Source organism: Gambusia affinis, linkage group LG01 (genome assembly GCF_019740435.1).
Source record: "Gambusia affinis linkage group LG01, SWU_Gaff_1.0, whole genome shotgun sequence".
In the NCBI taxonomy this organism is placed as follows: domain Eukaryota; kingdom Metazoa; phylum Chordata; class Actinopteri; order Cyprinodontiformes; family Poeciliidae; genus Gambusia; species Gambusia affinis.
Window position 1 is genome coordinate 34406049 of NC_057868.1, and position 20284 is coordinate 34426332.

The 20284-nt window shown below is 37.7% G+C and overlaps 1 protein-coding gene across 2 annotated transcripts in view; it reads left to right on the top strand.

Annotated features, from left to right (window-relative positions):
• scube3 (signal peptide, CUB domain, EGF-like 3) overlaps positions 1-20284 on the top strand; it is a 107837-nt gene that overhangs the window by 16187 nt on the left and 71366 nt on the right. For both annotated transcript variants that reach the window (XM_044129239.1, XM_044129247.1), the window contains exons 2-3: positions 8876-8998; positions 15122-15247. In XM_044129239.1, the coding sequence (XP_043985174.1) occupies positions 8876-8998; positions 15122-15247 (249 nt within the window). The remainder of the gene's footprint in view (positions 1-8875; positions 8999-15121; positions 15248-20284) is intronic.

Genomic DNA, 20284 nt, shown 5'->3' on the forward strand with positions numbered 1-20284 from the left:
TCAGATGGCTTTGTATCAGAAATGAAGGTGATGAGGTGAAAACTCCCTACAAGCACTCTTAAAAATATATTTCCAAGCTCAGTTATTAAACAAATAATTTGTTTGCTGAATTATTGGCTTAAATTGCAAATAGTTTAGTTGTTCAAATATAAACATGTTACCTGAATATTTGTCTCAAACATTGAAAATTAAAGTTTTCAGAACATTTTAAGATTCACTGGCCAATATTTTCACATGCAAAGATTTTTCTGACGGTGGCCATTTTAGAAAATGCTTATTTCCAGATATGATATTCAGAGTTGAATGTTGGAGTATTACATTGAAATCCGATTGTTGCTGAAGACCGCCACTCTTTGTTTCCATCCAGTGTTTCTGCTCAGTTCCTAAAGTATTATTTAGACCTTAACTCTGTCTTGCTCAACCGCAATCTGAACTGTAGTGTAAGTGTGGTTTAAAGATAGATAATTACAATACTTTTCTCTGTAATTATACTCAGTTTGACAAACACTGTGATCGCAGGAACAGTCTTTTAAGGTATTGAACTCAGTAGCCTTCCTCTTCTACCACAAAGAGCTGATGAAAAGGAATCTGAAATGGACCTTGTGGAAAAAAAGGGAGTTTTACTTTGCTTTTCCTACACATATGTGTGTTATTCTAACAATTTTTATTGCTCCCGTAAAGAGTATCAGTCATTCTGGTGCTATAGACTAATATTTAGAAACTGCTTGCAGGCAGCGTATGTCCAGCTACAATATTCGGGTCTCCAATCAGTCTATTTCTGTCTCTGGAGCACAGTTGATGGGTCGAAAGGGGAGCAGGTTTGGGGCAAAGCAAACAGTGAGGGTCTCAAAACTCCAAGTAAACATTACCCTGCATATGAACTGCACACCTTTGGGCCTGCAATTCTCCCACACACTCACACTTGTGCTCCAGCTTCTCCAGTCTCGTTTCTGGTCACACACTCTTCAGCCGGCCCAGTTAAATGCGCTGCTTATCCTGGGGCCTTCCCATAAATCAGGGAGGAAACACACCTCTGACAAGGTCTCACCTCCACAGCCAGCAGCCCTCTTAGGCACCTCTGACTCTAATGTGAGGCCTGCTTTTGAAAGAAAAAGAATAGGTTTACACTGAAGCATTCAACATAATGAAACATTATACGAAACAAAACATCCCATCTTATACTCCTCTGTCCAAAAACGATTATTCTAGAAGTTCTGGTCTTTGTCTTCATTTTTACTAGCAAACTTGCTGTTGTTAGAGAGCAAAGATTTCCTCTGGGTAAATATTAAATGTTCTCCATTGATTTATGATTGCGGAGGAGTTAACTTTCACATCAACAGTTTTGTGTGAATTTGCTTGGATGATCAGAGCTGAGCATATTAGTGGTTGTTCTTAATGTCCTCACTTGTGTATTACTTTCTAGTAATACATGCTTTTATGCTTGTATTGATTTTTCAAGTTTGCACTTTGAATGCAGATGCTTGATATATTGCTCCACTCCTAGCATTTCATGTGTCATTGCGGGCGTGTCAGACGCATCAAAATTGCTTTAGTTTGCTTGCTTTAGTTTGCTTGCTTTAGTTTGCTTGCTTTAGTTTGTTTGCTTTAGTATGTTTTTTGCCGGGCGATTTGTCGGACGCGTCAAACGCTCAAAACATTCCAAACGCTTAAAATCGCGCCGCATTGGATGCACGAAACACGTCACGATGGACCCCAAATAGACTTTGAATGTTAACCGGACGCACCTGACACACGAAATTGGTGTGAACGCACCACTGAATATGAAACAAACTTCTCATCTTACGCACCTGATGTCATCCATTGAAAGTAGGAACAGATGTAGCAGTGACCTAAATTATTTTTCACCAGATATAGTTTCTTTTTTTTGTTGCATTTAAAAAAATAAAAGGTCCTTTTAGGTTTTATTATTTAATGGTATTTCTTGAATGAGTATTATTGATCAGCATTGTTAAAAAGGATATTAAATATCATGTCCAAAAATATGACAAAAAATCCACCCAAATGTCCTAATTTGCCATGACTGTGTAAAAATGCCCTAACCTACTGTCATCAGTCTTCTTTACTGAGGAAAAAGATGTACAGGGATTTAGTGCAAGTCTAACAGCAAATTTTAAAATTTTATTGAGCAAGAAGTACATCATGTGTGAATCACTTCCAGGCAAAATGTTTTTCATTATCCTACGACTTCCTCTCATCCAACCAAATCATTAAATTCAATATTCCAAGGATGTCAGTGGGTTTAAACAAAGACTCGCACCATTTGTGGCTTTAATATGCTTAAGTGCCTGAACCAGAGGAATATTCCAAGAGCAGCAATATTCAAAATGACACTATCCCTGGAGGAAACTGTTTAAACATCTGAGCCATTGCCCAACATGTCTTTCTACTTTAGTTGTTTTGACGTTGTTTATCCATCCTTGTCTCAAAGCGCCGACTTCATTCTCAGCTGCTTCAACTTGTTTCCAACAACTGTGATTCCTCAACACAAAAGAATTAAACTCTCAATGAAAAACACAATCTTTTCATCTCAGAGCATGAGTCAATTACCAAACAGCATTACTGAACACATTGTACTCAGAGGATCGTCTCCTGGACTGGAGCAAAAGCTGTATTGGTTCTGACATGTTTATTTCCATGGCAAAGTCTCTTTGGCTTTCCAGCAATACCAACACATGTAGCTTTTGTTGTCCATGTGTCTGCTGGAAGGCTCCCAGTCGCCTTCATGGCTTGATTTTTAAACAGTGCTCTGACAGACGTGGATTATTCAAGTTTATGGGGCCAGCATTTCCTCATTTGTATTTATTTGATTTTCCTTGGCTGAAATCAAAGACAGCAGGAGAGAGTGAGAGCCAATTAACACTTAACAAAGGTGTTTTATCACTAATCTGGGAACTTCGAACAATTTCAATTGGCTTGGCCAGTCAGTTGCTTATTCTTGTGTCTAACTAAGATACAAAAAATAACCCCATAGTTGAAAAATCAAATGTTAAACTCTGTACTTATCCTTAAAGAGTGTCAAATAACTTGGTAAAATGTTCAACTCTGATAGTTGCTAACCGACTGGTGAAGAAAAACTTAAACATTAGCAAACCTAGGAAAACAGCCTTATTGCTCCATGTGGATGCTGTAGATGTTGATGCAAAAGACTGAATTATCCTAGCAAACCACCCAACATGTGTACTTCATTTAAAGATAAACACGAGGCAGAAGATGTAACATTACATTTGGCATCAGTGGTACTAAAGAGATAGATGGAGTACTTCAGATGTGGAGCTTCATATTGAAGATTTATCAAAGATCTTAGTTGTCAAAAGTATTAGAAGTCCTTTGTCCATCTATGTTGTTTTTCATATCTTGAAAAAATCTCAAAATTTTTATTTGTCCTTGTTAGTTTCCAGTGTTTCTGGTCTATATTAACTGCAGTTAATGCATAAATTTTATGTTGGACAAAATAGCCAAGTGTCCTCGGAGGACAGTTTTAGCGCTGTCAATCATGCTTGTGTACTTTGTTGTGGCCCAACCAGTTTAGGTCTTGGGAAAAAAAAAAATTCACATTTGACCAGCTTGTTTTGGATAGATATTTAATTATCACTTGAAACCTGCTTTGTTTATATTCCCTGGTTATTTCCTCTGATATTCAGAGAAAAAAGACCTTTCTTCTTACTTTTGTTTTTAAATGTTTTAATGATTTTGTCTGGCTGTACCAACCAGAAGCTCTTGCAGGTATTGAGGTCCAGGTGAAATCTCAGAGGGGTCAGCGCTTTCTCTGTTGTTGCCCCTCAGCTGTGTAGTAACCTGTCTCTGCATGTTAGAGAGGTTCCTTCTCAGCCTGCGTTTAAAACTTGTCTAAATGCCTATTTCACTACTCAGCTTCCAACATCAGTAACAGTTTGGCCTTATTTGTTCTTTCGTGTTTTGTTTTGTTTTATTGCACTTCATTTTTGTCAGTCATACTATATTTGTCATATATGTTTTCCTTTTTAATGTATGTTTTTAGTATGCAGTTATGTGCAGCACTTAGTTTTGGCAGGGGCTCTTTTGAAGAGCTTCATGAATAAAGTTGATGTAGTCTGATATTAAAAGTAGTTTGATGATCTAAAACATGCAAGTGGAAGGGGGAAAAAAAGCAAAAGCAGAAAAAAACCTGCGAGCTGGCAAATATCTTTTTACAGCACCGTATATTTAGTTTTAAGCTCCTGCAGTTTTAGTAACGGGGATTTACAGCATGGTTGCTCTGTGAAATAGCGGTTAGCAATGTAACCGCATAACTAAACTGTCTAAAGTTCCTATCTCTATGCTGAGTTTTCCTTCCTTCTCAGTGGAAATGTGTTTTCAGTTCTGTTTTCTTCCACAGTCTGAAACAAAATGCATGCTTGCTTAATTTATTACTGTGAATTCATCTTAGTGGTTAGTGTGCGTGGATGCCTGTTTTGCATCCGGCTGCATTGTTTGTGTTATGAACGAATAAGTTTTAGTGTTGACTCCATGTTTTATTTCTTGAGTGCTAGAAATAGACACTTCAACTCTAAGGAACTGAGGAATCATAAATTAAAGGTTAGCTGCATGATTTCACAAGCTCAGGTGGTGTTGGCAAACACAGAAGCTGTATTATTTAATGCCCTACATGGGCTACAGACGGCAGTCTGCTATCTCCGATTTCTGTGAAGCCAAACATCAACATAGAAGTTATATAACATCCCAAACTCTTATAAGCTAAAACGCAGAGCTGTTATTTTGCAGCCAACAGGCAATAAAAACATCAAACACGATTAGAATTTTAAACAGAGAAAGAGAAGGATGTTCTGAATACACAACAGTGTGTATTTGTCAGTTTGTGAAATTTATGTGATCATTGCAGTATTCATTTTGAAAAATGAGACTGCTCTCCAGGTGAATCCTTCATCCATCTTCTGCGAAATGTTTATGCCAAATTCAGATTTTGAATGCATTTGAACATGTGAGCGGTCCTTGCAGACCAGAAAGATAAATTGAACAAGTTCTCCAGAGGGGAACATTTATAACACAATGAAAAGATGCATTCTTTCAGTTTCTGCAACAATGAATTTCACCACAGAGATTTGGCACCAAAAACCCTGACAGTAAGACAGATATGTTGCTGTGATTAATACCTTTTCTATTAAAAAACATACTTCTTCACCCCTTGTGCCTCTGCTCATAGTGTAGAAGACATGAGACAGGGCAGAAGAGCCAAGCTAAAGGGCTAATATCCCTCTTCCATAATAATCAATGTGTGCTTGACAAAGGTCCTGCAACAAACTGTGGAAAATTGTAAAATATGTGCCACCTACTCAGAAATGGTGCTACATACTAAAATACGCCATAAACTCACGAAGGTTGACAAATCATTATTGGAAAACGCTTTAGATCCACCAGTGTACGGTGTCAGGTTAGATTTCATTGTAGAGACAAAAGACAGCAAATGTTTAATTTCTGTATGTTCTGTGAGTACATTCCCTTTTCCAAGGTTAGAATAATAAAATGTTTTTTGTTTTGAGGTTGACTCAGACAGAGATATGCAGAGAGTACTGTGTTCTCAGAAATGCTGAAAGATGCACTCTGACAGAGTTATACATGACTCAACCAAATGGGTTGAAAAAGAAAAGCTTTTAGATATGATTATACTCTATTTATTTATAAAATATTAGATTTAATTCTGCATCTGTTGTAGTTTAGTTTGATTTAGGGTTATTGAGTAACACCAACTTCTGCATCTCAGTTCAGTCTAAGATCTTATTAGGAAACTGCACATGGTTTTCTCCCTAATTCCTCCCTGTGGCTCCCTCACTGTATTGCAATGAAAACTTTTAACATGGCCATAAAAAAACTTTCCCTAGATTAATGTTGTAAAAACTAGATCTATAAAGCTTCTGATGAAACGACAGAAAGGGCCATTTATGCTAAAGCCATGAAGTCTGTTAATTTGTTTATTTGCACATACAGCTGAAAAGTATTTTTATTTATTTATTTTTTTTAGTGCTTGCTTTTATTTTATTTTTTTTAAATAAAATGTAGTTTCCACAGTTCGGAAAATAGGGATTTTCCTCTTGTGATTGTTAAATGAAATGTTCTAAGGTTAACAAGTGAAAAACAAGTCGAAAAAGAAGTTGATACCTCTCTCTGGATTACTTTGGAAAATGAAGCCAAAGCCTCTAGCTAAGCTTATTGGGCCCCGGAGATCCAGGTTTAGGCACCACTGCTTTACACCATAGCTGTTGCCATTTAATATAGAACAAATCATTTATACCAAATATTTAATCAAAGCCACCGCTACTTCGAGAAACAAAAGGCTTTCGAAAGGCCTAGTAAAGACTTAAATCTAATTGAGGAGTTGTGGCATGACCCTAAAGAGGATGTTCATGTTCTAGATCCCTCCAATGTGGCTGAATGAAAACAATCAACAAGAGTTGTTCAAAAAGACTCGTTACTTCTTGCAAACGTTCGATTGGATGAGATCACAATTTTGTGGGCTCCTCAGACTCTGGTCTGTCTGCGTTTTTTTTTTTTTTTTTTTTTTTTTGCTCCTTTGTGATGGCGCCTCTTCCTTTTCTAGTTGCGTGTCTGAACATAGAGTTTACAAATTTGAAGCGTTTGTAGATTTAAAAAAAGCTCAGCGTCATTTTGGTGCACATTCATGCCGAACCGAAAGGTCCAAAGTGAAAACCTTGGCTATGAATGCATGTACAGTTACACCCTTTAGCAGGAACATCCTGTACTCATAAAAATGCCATGTTTAGTCACCTCTGGTAGCTCTCCAAAGCAGTCTTGTTTGGTGTGCTGTCGTTTAAATGAATGTGGTCAAAAAGTTATGGTAAAGAATTTAAAATACATTTGATAAACCATATTGCATTTATTGGCTGATGCGTACAAAATTTTCTTTGAGTTAGATGTTGTGCTGTTGGTCAGAGTTCAATATTAAATTGTATGTATAAATCTTTGACATTGGCAGTCAGTGATAATATATCAACAGACTGACATGAGCTCCAAAAAGTCTTGATATTCTGCTTCGTTTTTGTCATTTCCCCTCGATGCCTGCAGACTTTATGTGCAGGCCTATGTAGCTGACATGCTAAACCCACAGGTTTAGGTTGTAGGCCATTTCCCATTGGGCTCAGGAAACTCCTGCAAAGGGTTTGTGATAAGAGTGAATTTTGAGAGCTATGTAAACCCTATTAGGCCATTCTTTCCCTGTGTGCAGGGGGTTAATCCCAAACACCTGGGCTAGTTAACTGAGATTCTGGGGGATTAGGAGCTCTGTGAAGGCAAACCCGATCTTGCTTCTGGTTAAACCCATTTCCATTCTTGTCTGTTTATATTCGCTTCTTTTGTAATTTCAAAGTAGTCCAGGGTTTTGATAAAAATTTTTTTTTCTTCAGAGCAACTTTGAGATTTTGGCAAAGTAATCTATTCATGCTTTTTTTCCGGGTAGTTATGGACTGAACATTCGTCTTCGATGAAAGATTGTAATGAAGGAAATGTACCTCAGACTGTTGGCCAATTATGGTTTTAAAAATGACTTTCATTTTTATCCATTAGTCAACAGGAATGCATGAGCCGATCAGTAGGTTAGTGTTGGCTCTATGAAATTCCTGAAAAAAATTAAGTGAGTAGAAACAATTGATTTATTTTTAGAGGTGCTATATAAATCTTTTCAGATGCATAAATATTTTTTTTATAAAATACTACAAAACAGCTGTTTTCCATTGTACTTTGATGTTTTAGTTATTAGTTATGTCTTATTTGGGGTGTCCAAATCTTTTTGTGTTATAAGAGTGTTTTCAAACTGAGATGATACATCGTTGACTCTGACTGAGAAATAAAGAGCAGGCATGAGTTTTAAAGCTGCAGCTGAAAAGCTATGAAAGTGATATTTGTTAGGCAGATGAATCCAAGCTCACTTCCAGAACAGACCAACCAGCTAATATCAGCTTCTTATATTTGTCTTACTCTATAGATATCAGTCCAACAAAATGGGATTTTTTTTCTACAGTAGCAATAATTTCTGAGTTTCTTTTGAAAAAAAAAAGAAGCAACAATTCAATATAAATTTGTTTTAATATTTTGAGTAAACAATGATGCTGTAGTATTTTTATTCAAGGTTACAAAACCACGGGAATCTCTAACAGCGCGTAACTACAATATGAGGATCTAAAGAGTTGACTTTTTCTCAGTTTTCATTTGCACATAACTATTCAGCTTCCATGATATTCTCACAGATTTTTAACAAAAGAGGTTTTCAGTTCTGCATATGGCGTCCTTTACTCCAAAACCAAAAACCATCGAATTGAAAAAGGAGTTTCAATTTGAGACAAGAAACTACATCGCTGTGCAAAATCCTCCCCCTCTGCTTATTTGAGCTGCCGTCACACTGATTAGACAAGGTTAATCTAGTTTTTGACACCATGATGACATGCTGGAAACATTCACTGACATGGTGCCTTTTCAGAGAGGTAGACGATCTTTGGACAGGTGCCTAATCTTCACTGCAATTCCAATCTAAGTAACTGGCTGGTTTATACTGGTTTATACTTTCATTTTTACTTTTTTTTTTTTAGACTGTCCAAGACAACCGCAAGTGGCAAGAACCTTAGATTCTAAGATGTACATTTCAGAAGTAGGAGTTTGTTTAACTAAAAATCGGGGGAATTCAATTCAGAGATAAAGCGCACGCAACTAATTTATGTCTATTGAATGTTGTTTTTGTTGATTCTCCACCTTCCAGGATGTGCTTTTTCTTCAAGCTCTTAAGAAAAAAAAAAAGTCTACTGGACCTAACACACATTCATGGTTATCTGTAACAGCTTACTTACTGCCCTTTGTCCCTGCTCTTTCCTAGATGTGGACGAATGTGCAGAGGCTCTAGACAACTGCAGCATTGATGCCATCTGTCAGAACACCCCAAAGTCTTATAAATGCATTTGCAAGTCTGGCTACAAAGGTGATGGCAAACACTGTGAAGGTAAGTCCCATGGTGCCTGATGTCTGAGATTTAAACCACTGCAACCCTCTGTGCAAGCCTGCGAGGAATGTTGAGAACACTGCGATGCATTGCCCTGTACAGCTTTATATACGCTTTTAAGGCCAGTGACAGGCTTGATAAGAGGTTCTGTCTCAGCTGAAATAACTCATTAGCTTTGCAATTTTCACAATGAGGGAGGAGGACCAACTGAGAAAGCTACAGCCAGAGGAAAGTGGAAGCCAGGTGCGGAGTGCTCCTTTGTGACAAGATGAAATGAAGCAGTAAATTTCCTACACATGTTTGAGGAGAAAATTAAGATAGCGGCTGAAACGGCAGTCGGAGGCCTTGCCAAGCTGTCGGAGATATTCACACTGCCAGCAGCAGGACTTTCAGCCTAAAACAAGTTTGTTTTTGTAGCCTCTTTTAATGTGCTCAAAACCCTCAGATCATTATATCCAACCATTTTTATTACTGCCGTTATAAAAACCATATTTCACAATACTGTTTGTTTTAAACCAGCATTATTCTTTCATGTATTCGACTGGGTACTTTTCATGGCCTTACGCCTTGGGTTATAAAAATTTGTTTTATTGAGTCTGTTGTAAAATATTTCAGTTTCCATTGAAGTGTAGATTATTTGGGCTTCTTAAGGACGCGAGGAGCAACATTTAAAAGCAACATTCATCAAATTAAAACATATCAAAGTGTTGCATTAAATCTTGGTACAACTTATAAAAGAACCCTTTTTGGCTGACAGTAAAATCAACTTTCACAACAATTTTTGATTGTTCTGCTGAGCTGAGCCATGCAACAATATAAAGAAGATGCACAGTTTTTTTTCAATGTGAAAGAAAAATAACAGCTTTTAAGTTCTTGTCATACATGGAAATCTCAAAAGTATGGCTCGTGTTTGTATTCGGGTCCCCTCCATAACAATTACAGTTCCAAATATTTTGGGATTTAGAGACAACTTTTTGCTTATTCTTCTTTGCTAAATAGCTCAAGATCAGTACGAAGAGTGACTATGCACATCACCGCAGTTGGTAGAGTTGTTGCCTTGCAGCAAGAAGGTCCTGGGTTTAATTCCCGGCCCGGGGTCTTTCTGCATGGAGTTTGCATGTTCTCCCTGTGCATGCGTGGGTTCTCTCCGGGTTCTCCGGCTTCCTCCCACAGTCCAAAAACATGACTGTCAGGTTAATTGGTCTCTCTAAATTCTCCCTAGGTGTGAGTGTGTGTGTGAATGGTTGTTTGTCCTGTCTGTTGTTTGTCCGACCTGTCCAGGGTGACCCCGCCTCTCACCCGGATCGTAGCTGGAGATGGGCACCAGCAACCCTCCCAAACAGAAAATGGATGGATATATATATATATATATATATATATATATATATATATATATATATATATATATATATATATTTAGCTACTGCCTTAAATCACATTTCCCCCTGAGTAACATTAAAGGTTTGAACTTAACAGCATGGGTAGGTTTGCAGTTGTTCCAAGGTTTTTGGTGATTATAAAAAAAAAAAAGAAAAAAAAAAGTGAAATATTGTTTAGTCATTTAAGCCTGCTTCAGATTTTTCCACATAATTCCTGACTTGTCTGGTGTGTTCTTTGGTCATCATAATGCTGTATGCTGTTCTTTCCTTAATGTTCTCTAACAAATCTCTGAGGCAAAGTTATGAGCTATGGAGCCTTAATCTCACCATAAATACAGAACAGATGTATTTATACTGATATTAAATAACACTCAGCTGGACTCTACCTTCTAACTTGGTGACTTCTGAAGGTTTTTATTTGTGAAAAAGCATTAAAAGTGTGTATTATGTTTCTTCCATTAAACAGTTATACACTGCTCCATGTTAGTCTAGCACATAAAGTCCTAATGATATACTCTGTGGTTTATGGTAAAGTTCAAGGCAGATGAACACAACACTGTATGTTGGTAGCATATGTGTAGAAACCTGGGGCATTGCGCAACCCGTCACTCATCAGCCACATAAAGAAATTCTACATATGAGAGCACAGTGATGACAGAATCATAACGTTTGTAAGTTTTCTTTCTCCGATGGCAACAGAAAGATGGACCAGGGTTTAGGAATGCTCAGCAAAGTACAGATTATTTATTAAAGGATTTTCTGTGTGGTCAGGACCCCAAAAATGTGCTACTTTACTTTCCAGCAGGACAACATAAACTAACCAAACTTGAAATGTTAGAAAATAACTCTTCCAATAAAATCTGGAAATCTTGTTTAGTAGAACAGAAAGGGCTGAATGCTGCCTTTGGAGGCTACTTGTTTATTACATTTGAATTTTACTCATTTTAAGCAGACAAAAATGACAATAATATTGTAAAAAAGTGAAATAATCTCAACATGATGTTGTAAAATGGGAACACTTGCAATGATCAGACAGCTTTAACCAACAAATTCACTTAAACCCTCAGAGAAATAGCCTCTAAGAGGGGATTAACAACAGGAATGATCTGTTTTCTGTGGACTACCTTGTGTTAAATGGAGTTATTTTATGTTCTCAGTCCACCTTGTTTTGGGCTCCCATATAGGCCTCTCAACACTAATCATAACTCCACTTTAGGTTGTCATAACAATCTCCTATCTTCCCATCTCTCCGTCTCATTTTTGTCTTTAATGTACCATTCCTTCCAGTTTCAACCACTCAATCTCATCCAACTGCCTAAATTTGCATTTTATCAGTGATTCATAGTTTGTCCGTAATGTCATCATTAAAAATACGGCGAAGACTAATTTCGTTCCAGATTCCTTTCTGACTGCATACATGCTTGTGAAATCATTTTGTTTACTTTAACAGCTCCGTCTCTTTAGTGTCGTAGCCAAAAATATGTTTTGTATGACTAGCTGCATATTTTGCCACTGACTTTGTTCTCTGCTTAATGGTAGAGCCTTTTAATGTCCCGTGTTTAGAAAAACGCTGTTGATTCTTGTAGAAAGCTGCCTGTAATAAAATTTCAAGAGGGGTGAAAAGGGGATGTCTTGGCATGAATTTGGTCAAAACTTTAGGGCATTAAATATAGCATAAAAGCTTGGCTGTCAGAATGAGGCTTTAAAAGCTGAACAATAAAAGTCAGAAAAATGGTGGCGGGTGTCCAAGTTACATCAGTAGCAGGTGAATCAGCTTTTTGCCTCAGCTTGTTACTCCTCTGAAGTACTCGTTAGGGAAGATGAGAGGAAAAGAGGGGATTTATACTTTTCATAATTGTAAGGAATACATTTTAATTTAATCATTGAACATTTAAAAATGGAATTCTTTTGATAGTATGAAACTTGAAAAGGCATTTTGGAGCAAGATAATGTATTTTTGTTCTCATTAAAATCAACCATCTTGTTCAGAGTTTAGACATTTCCCAGCTGGGTGATGATTTGTTTGAACTCCTGGAGATTTACATCTGGAATAATACTGTCACTATGCAAAATGAATAAAATGGTATTGTCTGCTCAGTACCTTAGCTTAACTAAAGTGATTTGTTAACATTTCACATGTTGTTTTGCACAGCAGGTAGTCATGTGTAAATTTATCTTTCAGTAAAGTAATATAATTTGAACATTCTAGAAAAATCTGACCTTTAAGTATATTTATAAGTAGTTAATATATGTTTATTTATTTATTTGCCATTTTTAACCTTTTCAAATACAAGTAAAAAAAAAAAAACAGAAAAGAAAAAAATCCACAATGCTGGAAAAAAGGACAAATCTAATACAGAAACGGATCATGTCAATGGCAAAAACACAAAGTGTTGAAGTGTTTTTACAAAATTACCAATTTTTGCACCAATCTTGTTAATACTATGGACAGCCTTGTTTGGATTATACTGTTTTTTTCTGTGTAATTTAACGTCAATTTATTGCATAAAACTTGCCTATTTGTGAATTTTGTCATAAAACATAGGAAAATTCATCTTTGGATGCTGAAGTAACTAGGTGCAATGCTACTTGACACAATCATGGTTGGCGTTTTCAAAGCAATTAATCCACAATTTTTATTGTTTTTACTTCGGCTGTATCCCCAATAAGAGAAGTTAAACCTAAGATGGTTTCCCCTGTGCTTGTTAATGTATATTTGGTGCGTGAGCTGCAAAAATATGGAGTTACAACTATTTTAAGGGTTCAGTATTCACATATTTTAACTATTTTCAAGCTGTAAAACATTTGTTTTGAAACATATCACAATCTCTCCTCTGCTTGGTTTAATTTGGTTTGGTTTAATTTAGAACTTGTTTTGACCAGTTCTGGTTTTGACCAGTTCTGAATTGATTTGGCTTTATGTTTTAGATTAATACCCTCCTGACATGTTTGACAAACCATTTACAGTTTTTTGGCAGAGGCCAGAACATTACTTTTAATGACCTGATTCTTCAGAGTTCATAATGGCATGTGGTCTAATGAGGTTAATTGGGCGTTGATAAGTTCCTCTAGCATCGCAGATTCTTCACCATAGTTAACAGTGAGCATGAGATGCTTCTGGACGTCAACCAATGTGGATGGATTGTTACTACAAAGTTTAGTTTTAGTCTCATTTCAACAAAGAATTTTGTTCTATTGAAAGTCATCACAGCATTTGGCAAACACCACACATTTTCGCTTGTGATCGTTGAGCGGAAAGTATGTTTTTCAGGTCTGAACACCTGGTTGGCATTTTGACAGTTCTAATGGTTTTAATGAGGATTTGTTGACTCTAAAAAGGCTCTGTTTGCTGCAATTCTCCAACACAAAGTTTTGGATATTTTCTTTAACCTGTCTTACCACCATTGTGCATATTTGCAAGATAAATGAAGGGTCCTGAATCAACCTAGCGACCGTTAGCTTAAATACATCTGGTTCATGTCATAGTTACACCCCAAGGAAAGATGAAGTCAAATGTTACTAATCAAAAGGTCCTTTACACTCTGATCAACTTAAAAAATAAAGTATAAAAAATTCTCAGTCACATTAGTTTTATGGGAATTACTAGAGGTGCAAATAAGTGTGGCACTAATCATTTTATAAAATGCAATTACTTCCTAACGTTGGCCTTTCTCCCCTGCGAATAATTATACTTACGGTAAATTAGAGATTGGGCTGCTAATGTTTTTGTATGAAATTATGCTACTGCAATAAAAGACAGATTTGTTTTGAAAGCTGTTGCACATCTTGACCAAGGGTACCAGTAACTGTGGAGTGTGCTATAAACAGGATGACAAAGGGTCTGAATGTTCCTAACAGAATTATAATGGAAATGGCTTCAAAACACCTTTCATTACGTCCTTTCGCTTTAAAAACACTCAACCATCCTTTGTAAATCAAGAGATCATTTTGTCCCCGGATTCTTTGAGTTTGCAGCTCTTTAAAGGATCTGTAACAGAGTTTTACTAATTAATATCCCTGTTAATAAATATGTGATTGAGATCTAAAGTGTGAACAGCCAGTGATATTTAAAACTTTGCAATATTTTTCTTTAATTTCCAACTGCTTTTAAGTAGCAATATCTGTTTGTATTTAACCAACATCACTAATATAGCAAAGCTTCCATGATGCATTGGAATAATCTGTGTATTTAAGTGAGTTTTTGCTGACTGTTTCAAGTTGCAGTTTCAGTGATGCAAACATCACAGCTTAGCTGGAGCTTAGTGTCAGTCTGTTTCCCTGTTACAGTGCAGCTTTCTTTGTGTACATATTTCCATAATCTCATCACGCTTAAAACTGCAAACATTGAAAAACTAGCAAGAGTAAAATACAACTAGAAATCATTTATTGACTCTTTAAGGAGACTGAATAAGATAAATGAGTTGCTCACAATACAGCAAAGTTGAGTTTCTACGTATTTCAGCTTTTTCATGCATCAGCTTTTGCACGTTTCTGTTTTGCTGCTTTCTGTGAAAGTTTTGCTTTGCCATTTTAGTTTGTAATTTTCTTTCATGTTTATATTTGAACTTCAAATCAGGCATTAAATATCATAAAAACTACTTCTATCATGCTGTCTTTTGAGGGTTTCATTTTGTAAAAGCACTTGAATGAACATTTAGATACAAATCTGTGGGGTGTATCAATAATTTTCAGTTCAACTGTAAGCATGTTCACATTTATTTATTTTTTTTTTATTTCCCTGCAGATGTCGATGAGTGCGCGACTGAGTACAACGGAGGCTGTGTCCATGAGTGCATCAACATCCCAGGAAATTACAGGTGCACATGCTACGACGGTTTCCGTCTGGCCCACGATGGGCACAACTGTCTCGGTGAGTAAATCTGCTTGCATAGTTCCAGCAGCAGCAGCAGCCTTTCTTCTGTCAAATGATGTAACTGAAGAGCTGAAGTTTGTCATAGAAAAATACTTTTGTTAGGAGTATATTTATTAAGAATAGGTATCACACTTGGTCTGATTTGATCATTTAGTTTGTCTAGCTTGTTTTTTCAGTATGCCTGAGGTCTTTTTAGGAATAGTGATGTATGACTGAAACCTGGTTTGAACTGCTGCTTCGGATATCTGCTACTTCCTTGCTCAAGGAGCGGTTATATCTTTTTACAAAAGGAAAATTGAAACCTTTTTTATAATAAGCAGGATGAAAGGGAGAAAAAAAAATTATGAAAAGATTTACACTGAGCTGAGAGCTCAGAGCGAGCCGTGAGTTGTCGATTTTTCCCATGGTGTAAAATTTCATCAGTGTGCCGTTCAACCTGGCCTCACACAGGACCTGTGACGCTTAAACGGTTGTGAAATTAAGGGGGATACAGCTCCCTTCCTGCTGCTGCTGCTGCTGCTGCAAGTTGCTTAACATAGACATCATCCACCCACCCCCATCCTGTTTCTCTGTCTTGCTCCTTCTTTCCCGTTCCCCCACCCTACATTCCTTTTGTTTTGCTTTGAAACCCTCAAGTCAAACCCACTGCTCCTCAGAAATCATCTCTCCAGGCTGCTATTTCAGAATGAAGCGTCTTCTTTGATTTCTTTGAGGAGGAAAAAGGCGTCTTGTTACAGCAGGTTTAGCTCTGAGTTCAAGTGATGATTGAAAAATGTATCAACAGTTAACAGTGATTCAGTGTAAAAAGCTTTTACATGTGGGCACTGTGGCAACACATTTGTATTACTCCCACATTTGCCCAATGAGCTGCATGTAAGACTGGGATTAAGGTACACTGGAATGGAAAATGCATTTTTAGATTAGTAATAATCTTGTCCTGACTTGACTGTGAACCCCTGGCTCCTTTGTGCTTTTGCCTTTCTCTTCATCGCTTGTGTCTGCAGTATAATTTGGGACTATTTTCCAAGTCATTTAGCAGCAGCGTCCAGCGACTCATGGATCATTTGTCGTACCATGGATCAGCTACTGCCTTGCGTGCAGGTGTGTGTAATTGTAATCCGTGGTTGTCTGGCTGCTGCGTCAAAGTTGCATCTATCGAGCCCTTTGATAGTTTCTCAAAGTGAAACCTCAACAAACCGAGGGAATGTTTGTTATATTTTTCTCATAAACGTGATTTCAGTCAGACGACTCGCGTGTAAATCTGTCAGTACATCTGTCATCCAACGGCTTCCAGGCTCTTGTCACTTAAACGCCATGCTGCTCAACATTTGATGATGAGCACTTCTCTCCTTGACAATGTTTTCTGCACATCAGGAAGTGATGAGAAGTTCTCTGATCTCGGAGCCCAATGGGGCATGCTGGAGTGGTGGAGGGTCAGAAGCAGCAGCAGCAGCAGAAAGCGCGCAGGCTGGTGCAGCATATAACACTCAAAGTGCAGCTGGAAGTTTTCCATCCATCCATCCATCCATCCATCCATCCATCCATCCATCTTCTTCCGCTTATCCGGGGTCGGGTCGCGGGGGTAGCAGCTTCAGAAGGGAGGCCCAGACTTCCCTCTTCCCAGCCACTTCCACCAGATAATTAGGGTCTTCTTTACAAATTCTGCAGAGTGTGAGAGTCATCACATGTGATGCAGCAGCACAAGTTGAGTTGACTGCTGGAAGTAGCTTGTAGCGGTTGCTCCATTTGTTGGAAAGCGCAAGAGCCATTGTGGAAAAACTTTAAGATAACGTTCGAATCCTTTCATTTTTTTCTCAAAAAGAATCCTAGTTCTGCCAAATTAGTAAGCCTACACCTTATCTTTACACATAACTCACTGATATTACGCAAGGATTGAAGGAACATGTCATGAAAAACGACCCTCGTGTTCAGTATGAAGACGTGTGCCTTTCCTTAGGAAATTAAAGTTTTTTTGGAAAGTGTTTCTGTGCAGTTTGTTCATTCATTTATATGCTCACAGCCCCTCCATCCATCGATCCCTCTGTTCATCCATCTGTTTGCCCACCATCCATCTGTCCGTCCATCTATCAATTCATAAACCCATACATCGGCCCATGCATCTCTCCTTTAGACCATCAATAGCAGACGTGTCAAACTCCAGAGGTTCCGTGTCCTTCAAGTTTTTGATATATCCCAAGTCCAGTTCACCTGAATCAGATCACTAAACTAAACTCACGAGGAGGTAATTAGAGTCCTGCTAATCACCTAATTATGCGATTCAGGACACATGTAATAGTTGCAGAAGGTTGACCCTCTACAATTGGATAATGACACCTCTGTCATCTGTCCATTCAGTCATCAAGCAGTCTGTTTATCCATCTATTATTTAGATTTTGTATTTATATCATCAGAATGACTAAAAAAAGAACTTGGGATCTTTGCTCAATGAGTAAAAACCCAATTTTAAAGAAGTGTCTTTTTCCTAAGAATTGAGTTCTTTAATACCTGCGCTCTGCACTGCTAAGGTACTAATCCTCAACACAAGCACAAGTGAGGAGAGGAAGCAGTGTAGCAGAGGTTTTATGTTAAGACTCCAGCTTCCTTTTCCTGCTTTAAGCTCTTTTCTGGCCCCTGAGAGAAAATTGGTATTCCTTGGCCTGGGAGTAGAGAGCCTAAGCAGCTGGTTCCCACACAAGGTCGGATCCTCAGAGCCCAAAGCAGGAGAGGCACACTTGATTTCAAAGAGTTAATTCAGTTTTGAGTTTGCAATCTTCAAAGTGCATTACCCCATGTTGTTGTATCACAGAGCTGCATTGATTTGATCTCTACATTGCTTTGCTCTTTGTGGTTTTGATGCACTTTGAACTCAGAAGGAGGTACACGGCTTTTCTGTTCCAGGAAACAATATCTGTGACTGTCACTTAATTAACACGAGTTAGGACAGCGTGCATGCATCCCTGTCTACTTCCTGCTGCATGTGGCTCACAGCTCCTGAAAATTGGATGGGTTGGCAGTGTAATAACATTGGGCGGTGGCAGAAGGCATTGAAGCGTGAAGCAGAACGCGCCGCTGTGTGCCTCACTTGGGGTCGCTCTGGTTTCTGAGGTCTTCCCTCTGTCGACCCTGAACCCCCACAAAGATGTCAGAAAGTCAGCAAGGTGGAAACAATGCAATATCACAGCAGACCGCTTCTGTCGGCGTGGAGAGAGATGTCACTCACTGTATAATTTATTTCACACAGAGCTATTGTACACGACAGGAAAAATGGATATGAACCCTGTAGAACTGTAAAGAGCAGACATTTTTTGTATTTCAGAGACAGAAAGTTAAGAAACAAAATCAGATTTGGCATTTTAATGTGGCTTTTAAAGTAAGTTATTTTAAGACGCAATTTTTGTTCCAGTCAGTAAAACAGGAAAGTATTTCCATCTATGGATAGCAACACAACTTATGAAACAACACTCTCCTTAAATATTTTATGTTGATGACAGGATGTTACTAAACAAAAACAACTTTTTACCAAAAATAGATTAAATGGTGCTTATTGGCAACATTTCTTCGTGTCTGACCTTTTGAAATCCTTTCTCATCCCAACATATGTAGCATTAATTTAAAGTGACTTTTTGAAGTGAAGTGAATTATTGTGAGAAAATTCATTGTATTTAACTCGTTAGACTTCTAATTTTGAGTGGCTTGAATAATTGTAGCATTGAAATAACATTTTTACATCTTCATTAGTATATTGCACTTTAACTGTTACAAGTGACACATGTGAGACATCGATTGTGTAGAGAACAGTGAGACTTGCACAATTCCCTAACAAAGTTTTATGGTGACAGTTTGGAGAAATAGGAGGGCTGGCACCTGTGAGCATAAGAGTAATGATGCTTGTCAGAAGTGGAGCTGAAATTGTTTCAAATGAAACACTTTGTGTTTTCCCTCTGCATTGAAGCACAGACAGACTTGGCTTTGACCCAGAGAGCTTTTCCGTTGTTCCAAAAGGTGCCAGTTTGACTAGTCTCCAAGCACCCGCACTCCTACTCAGGCCATATTTTTCCTGACGTCTTCCTTATATCACCAGGGAAATGTTCACTTTATAAACACAAATTCGTCCTGGAGACTTTGACATTACTACTTTTATCTTAGGTGGAAATGTTGGTAATCATTTATGCCAAAGTTCAGTTCCTCAAATGTAACAACATGACTTTTCTGGAACTTTACCCTTGTGTTTGATTTTTTTGTTTTTCTTTTTATAATCTGACAGTTCTTTTGTTTTGTTTTTACATAATTCTTTTAGCCTTGGAAATGAATATAACTATCTTGAGCTATGAGTCTGATCAAAACTGAAAAGAAAAGTTGTCACAATTATGACTTTTCATTGCATATTTTTTATTCATGGCAGAATTATGAGGAAATTAATGGTTTAATTGCACCTATCCCATGGTGAAGCTGTAAAAAATATATGGTTTTTTGAGTCTGAGGAAAAATTAAGGAATTAGAGTCAATTTAAACCAAAACACACATCCTCTTTGCAATGAAAACCAGATGCAGGCAGCCTGATCGGTTCCCCATCATAACACCAGCATCCCCACATTTATGACCTGTGTGTTTTGGTTAGGGTCCCACAGAAACCAAAATACACTCTTATCATTTCTAACTTGTCAGTCAAGCAGCTTAATATCATAAACATCTGTACAGACAACCTCTCCTCACAACCACGAATACGTTTCTGCTTCTATCTGGAGCTAAAAGACACAAATAAAGATATTTCTTTGAGTTCTGTAAAATGAAATACCACGGTGGTATACAGCCTGAGAGTGACTCACTTGGGAAAGCAAAGGCAGACTTGAAATAGAAATTATAGATGTTTGACAAGAGCACCACCAGACCTGTGTCTCTGCCTTGTTTACTTGCATTCATCATTCTGCTCTGTCTTGTGTGGCTCCCCTGTCGCACAGGAACAAATACACACACCTTGGCCGGCCATATTCCTTTGATTTTTATTGACCGACACTGATTTGGTTTGTATTGATT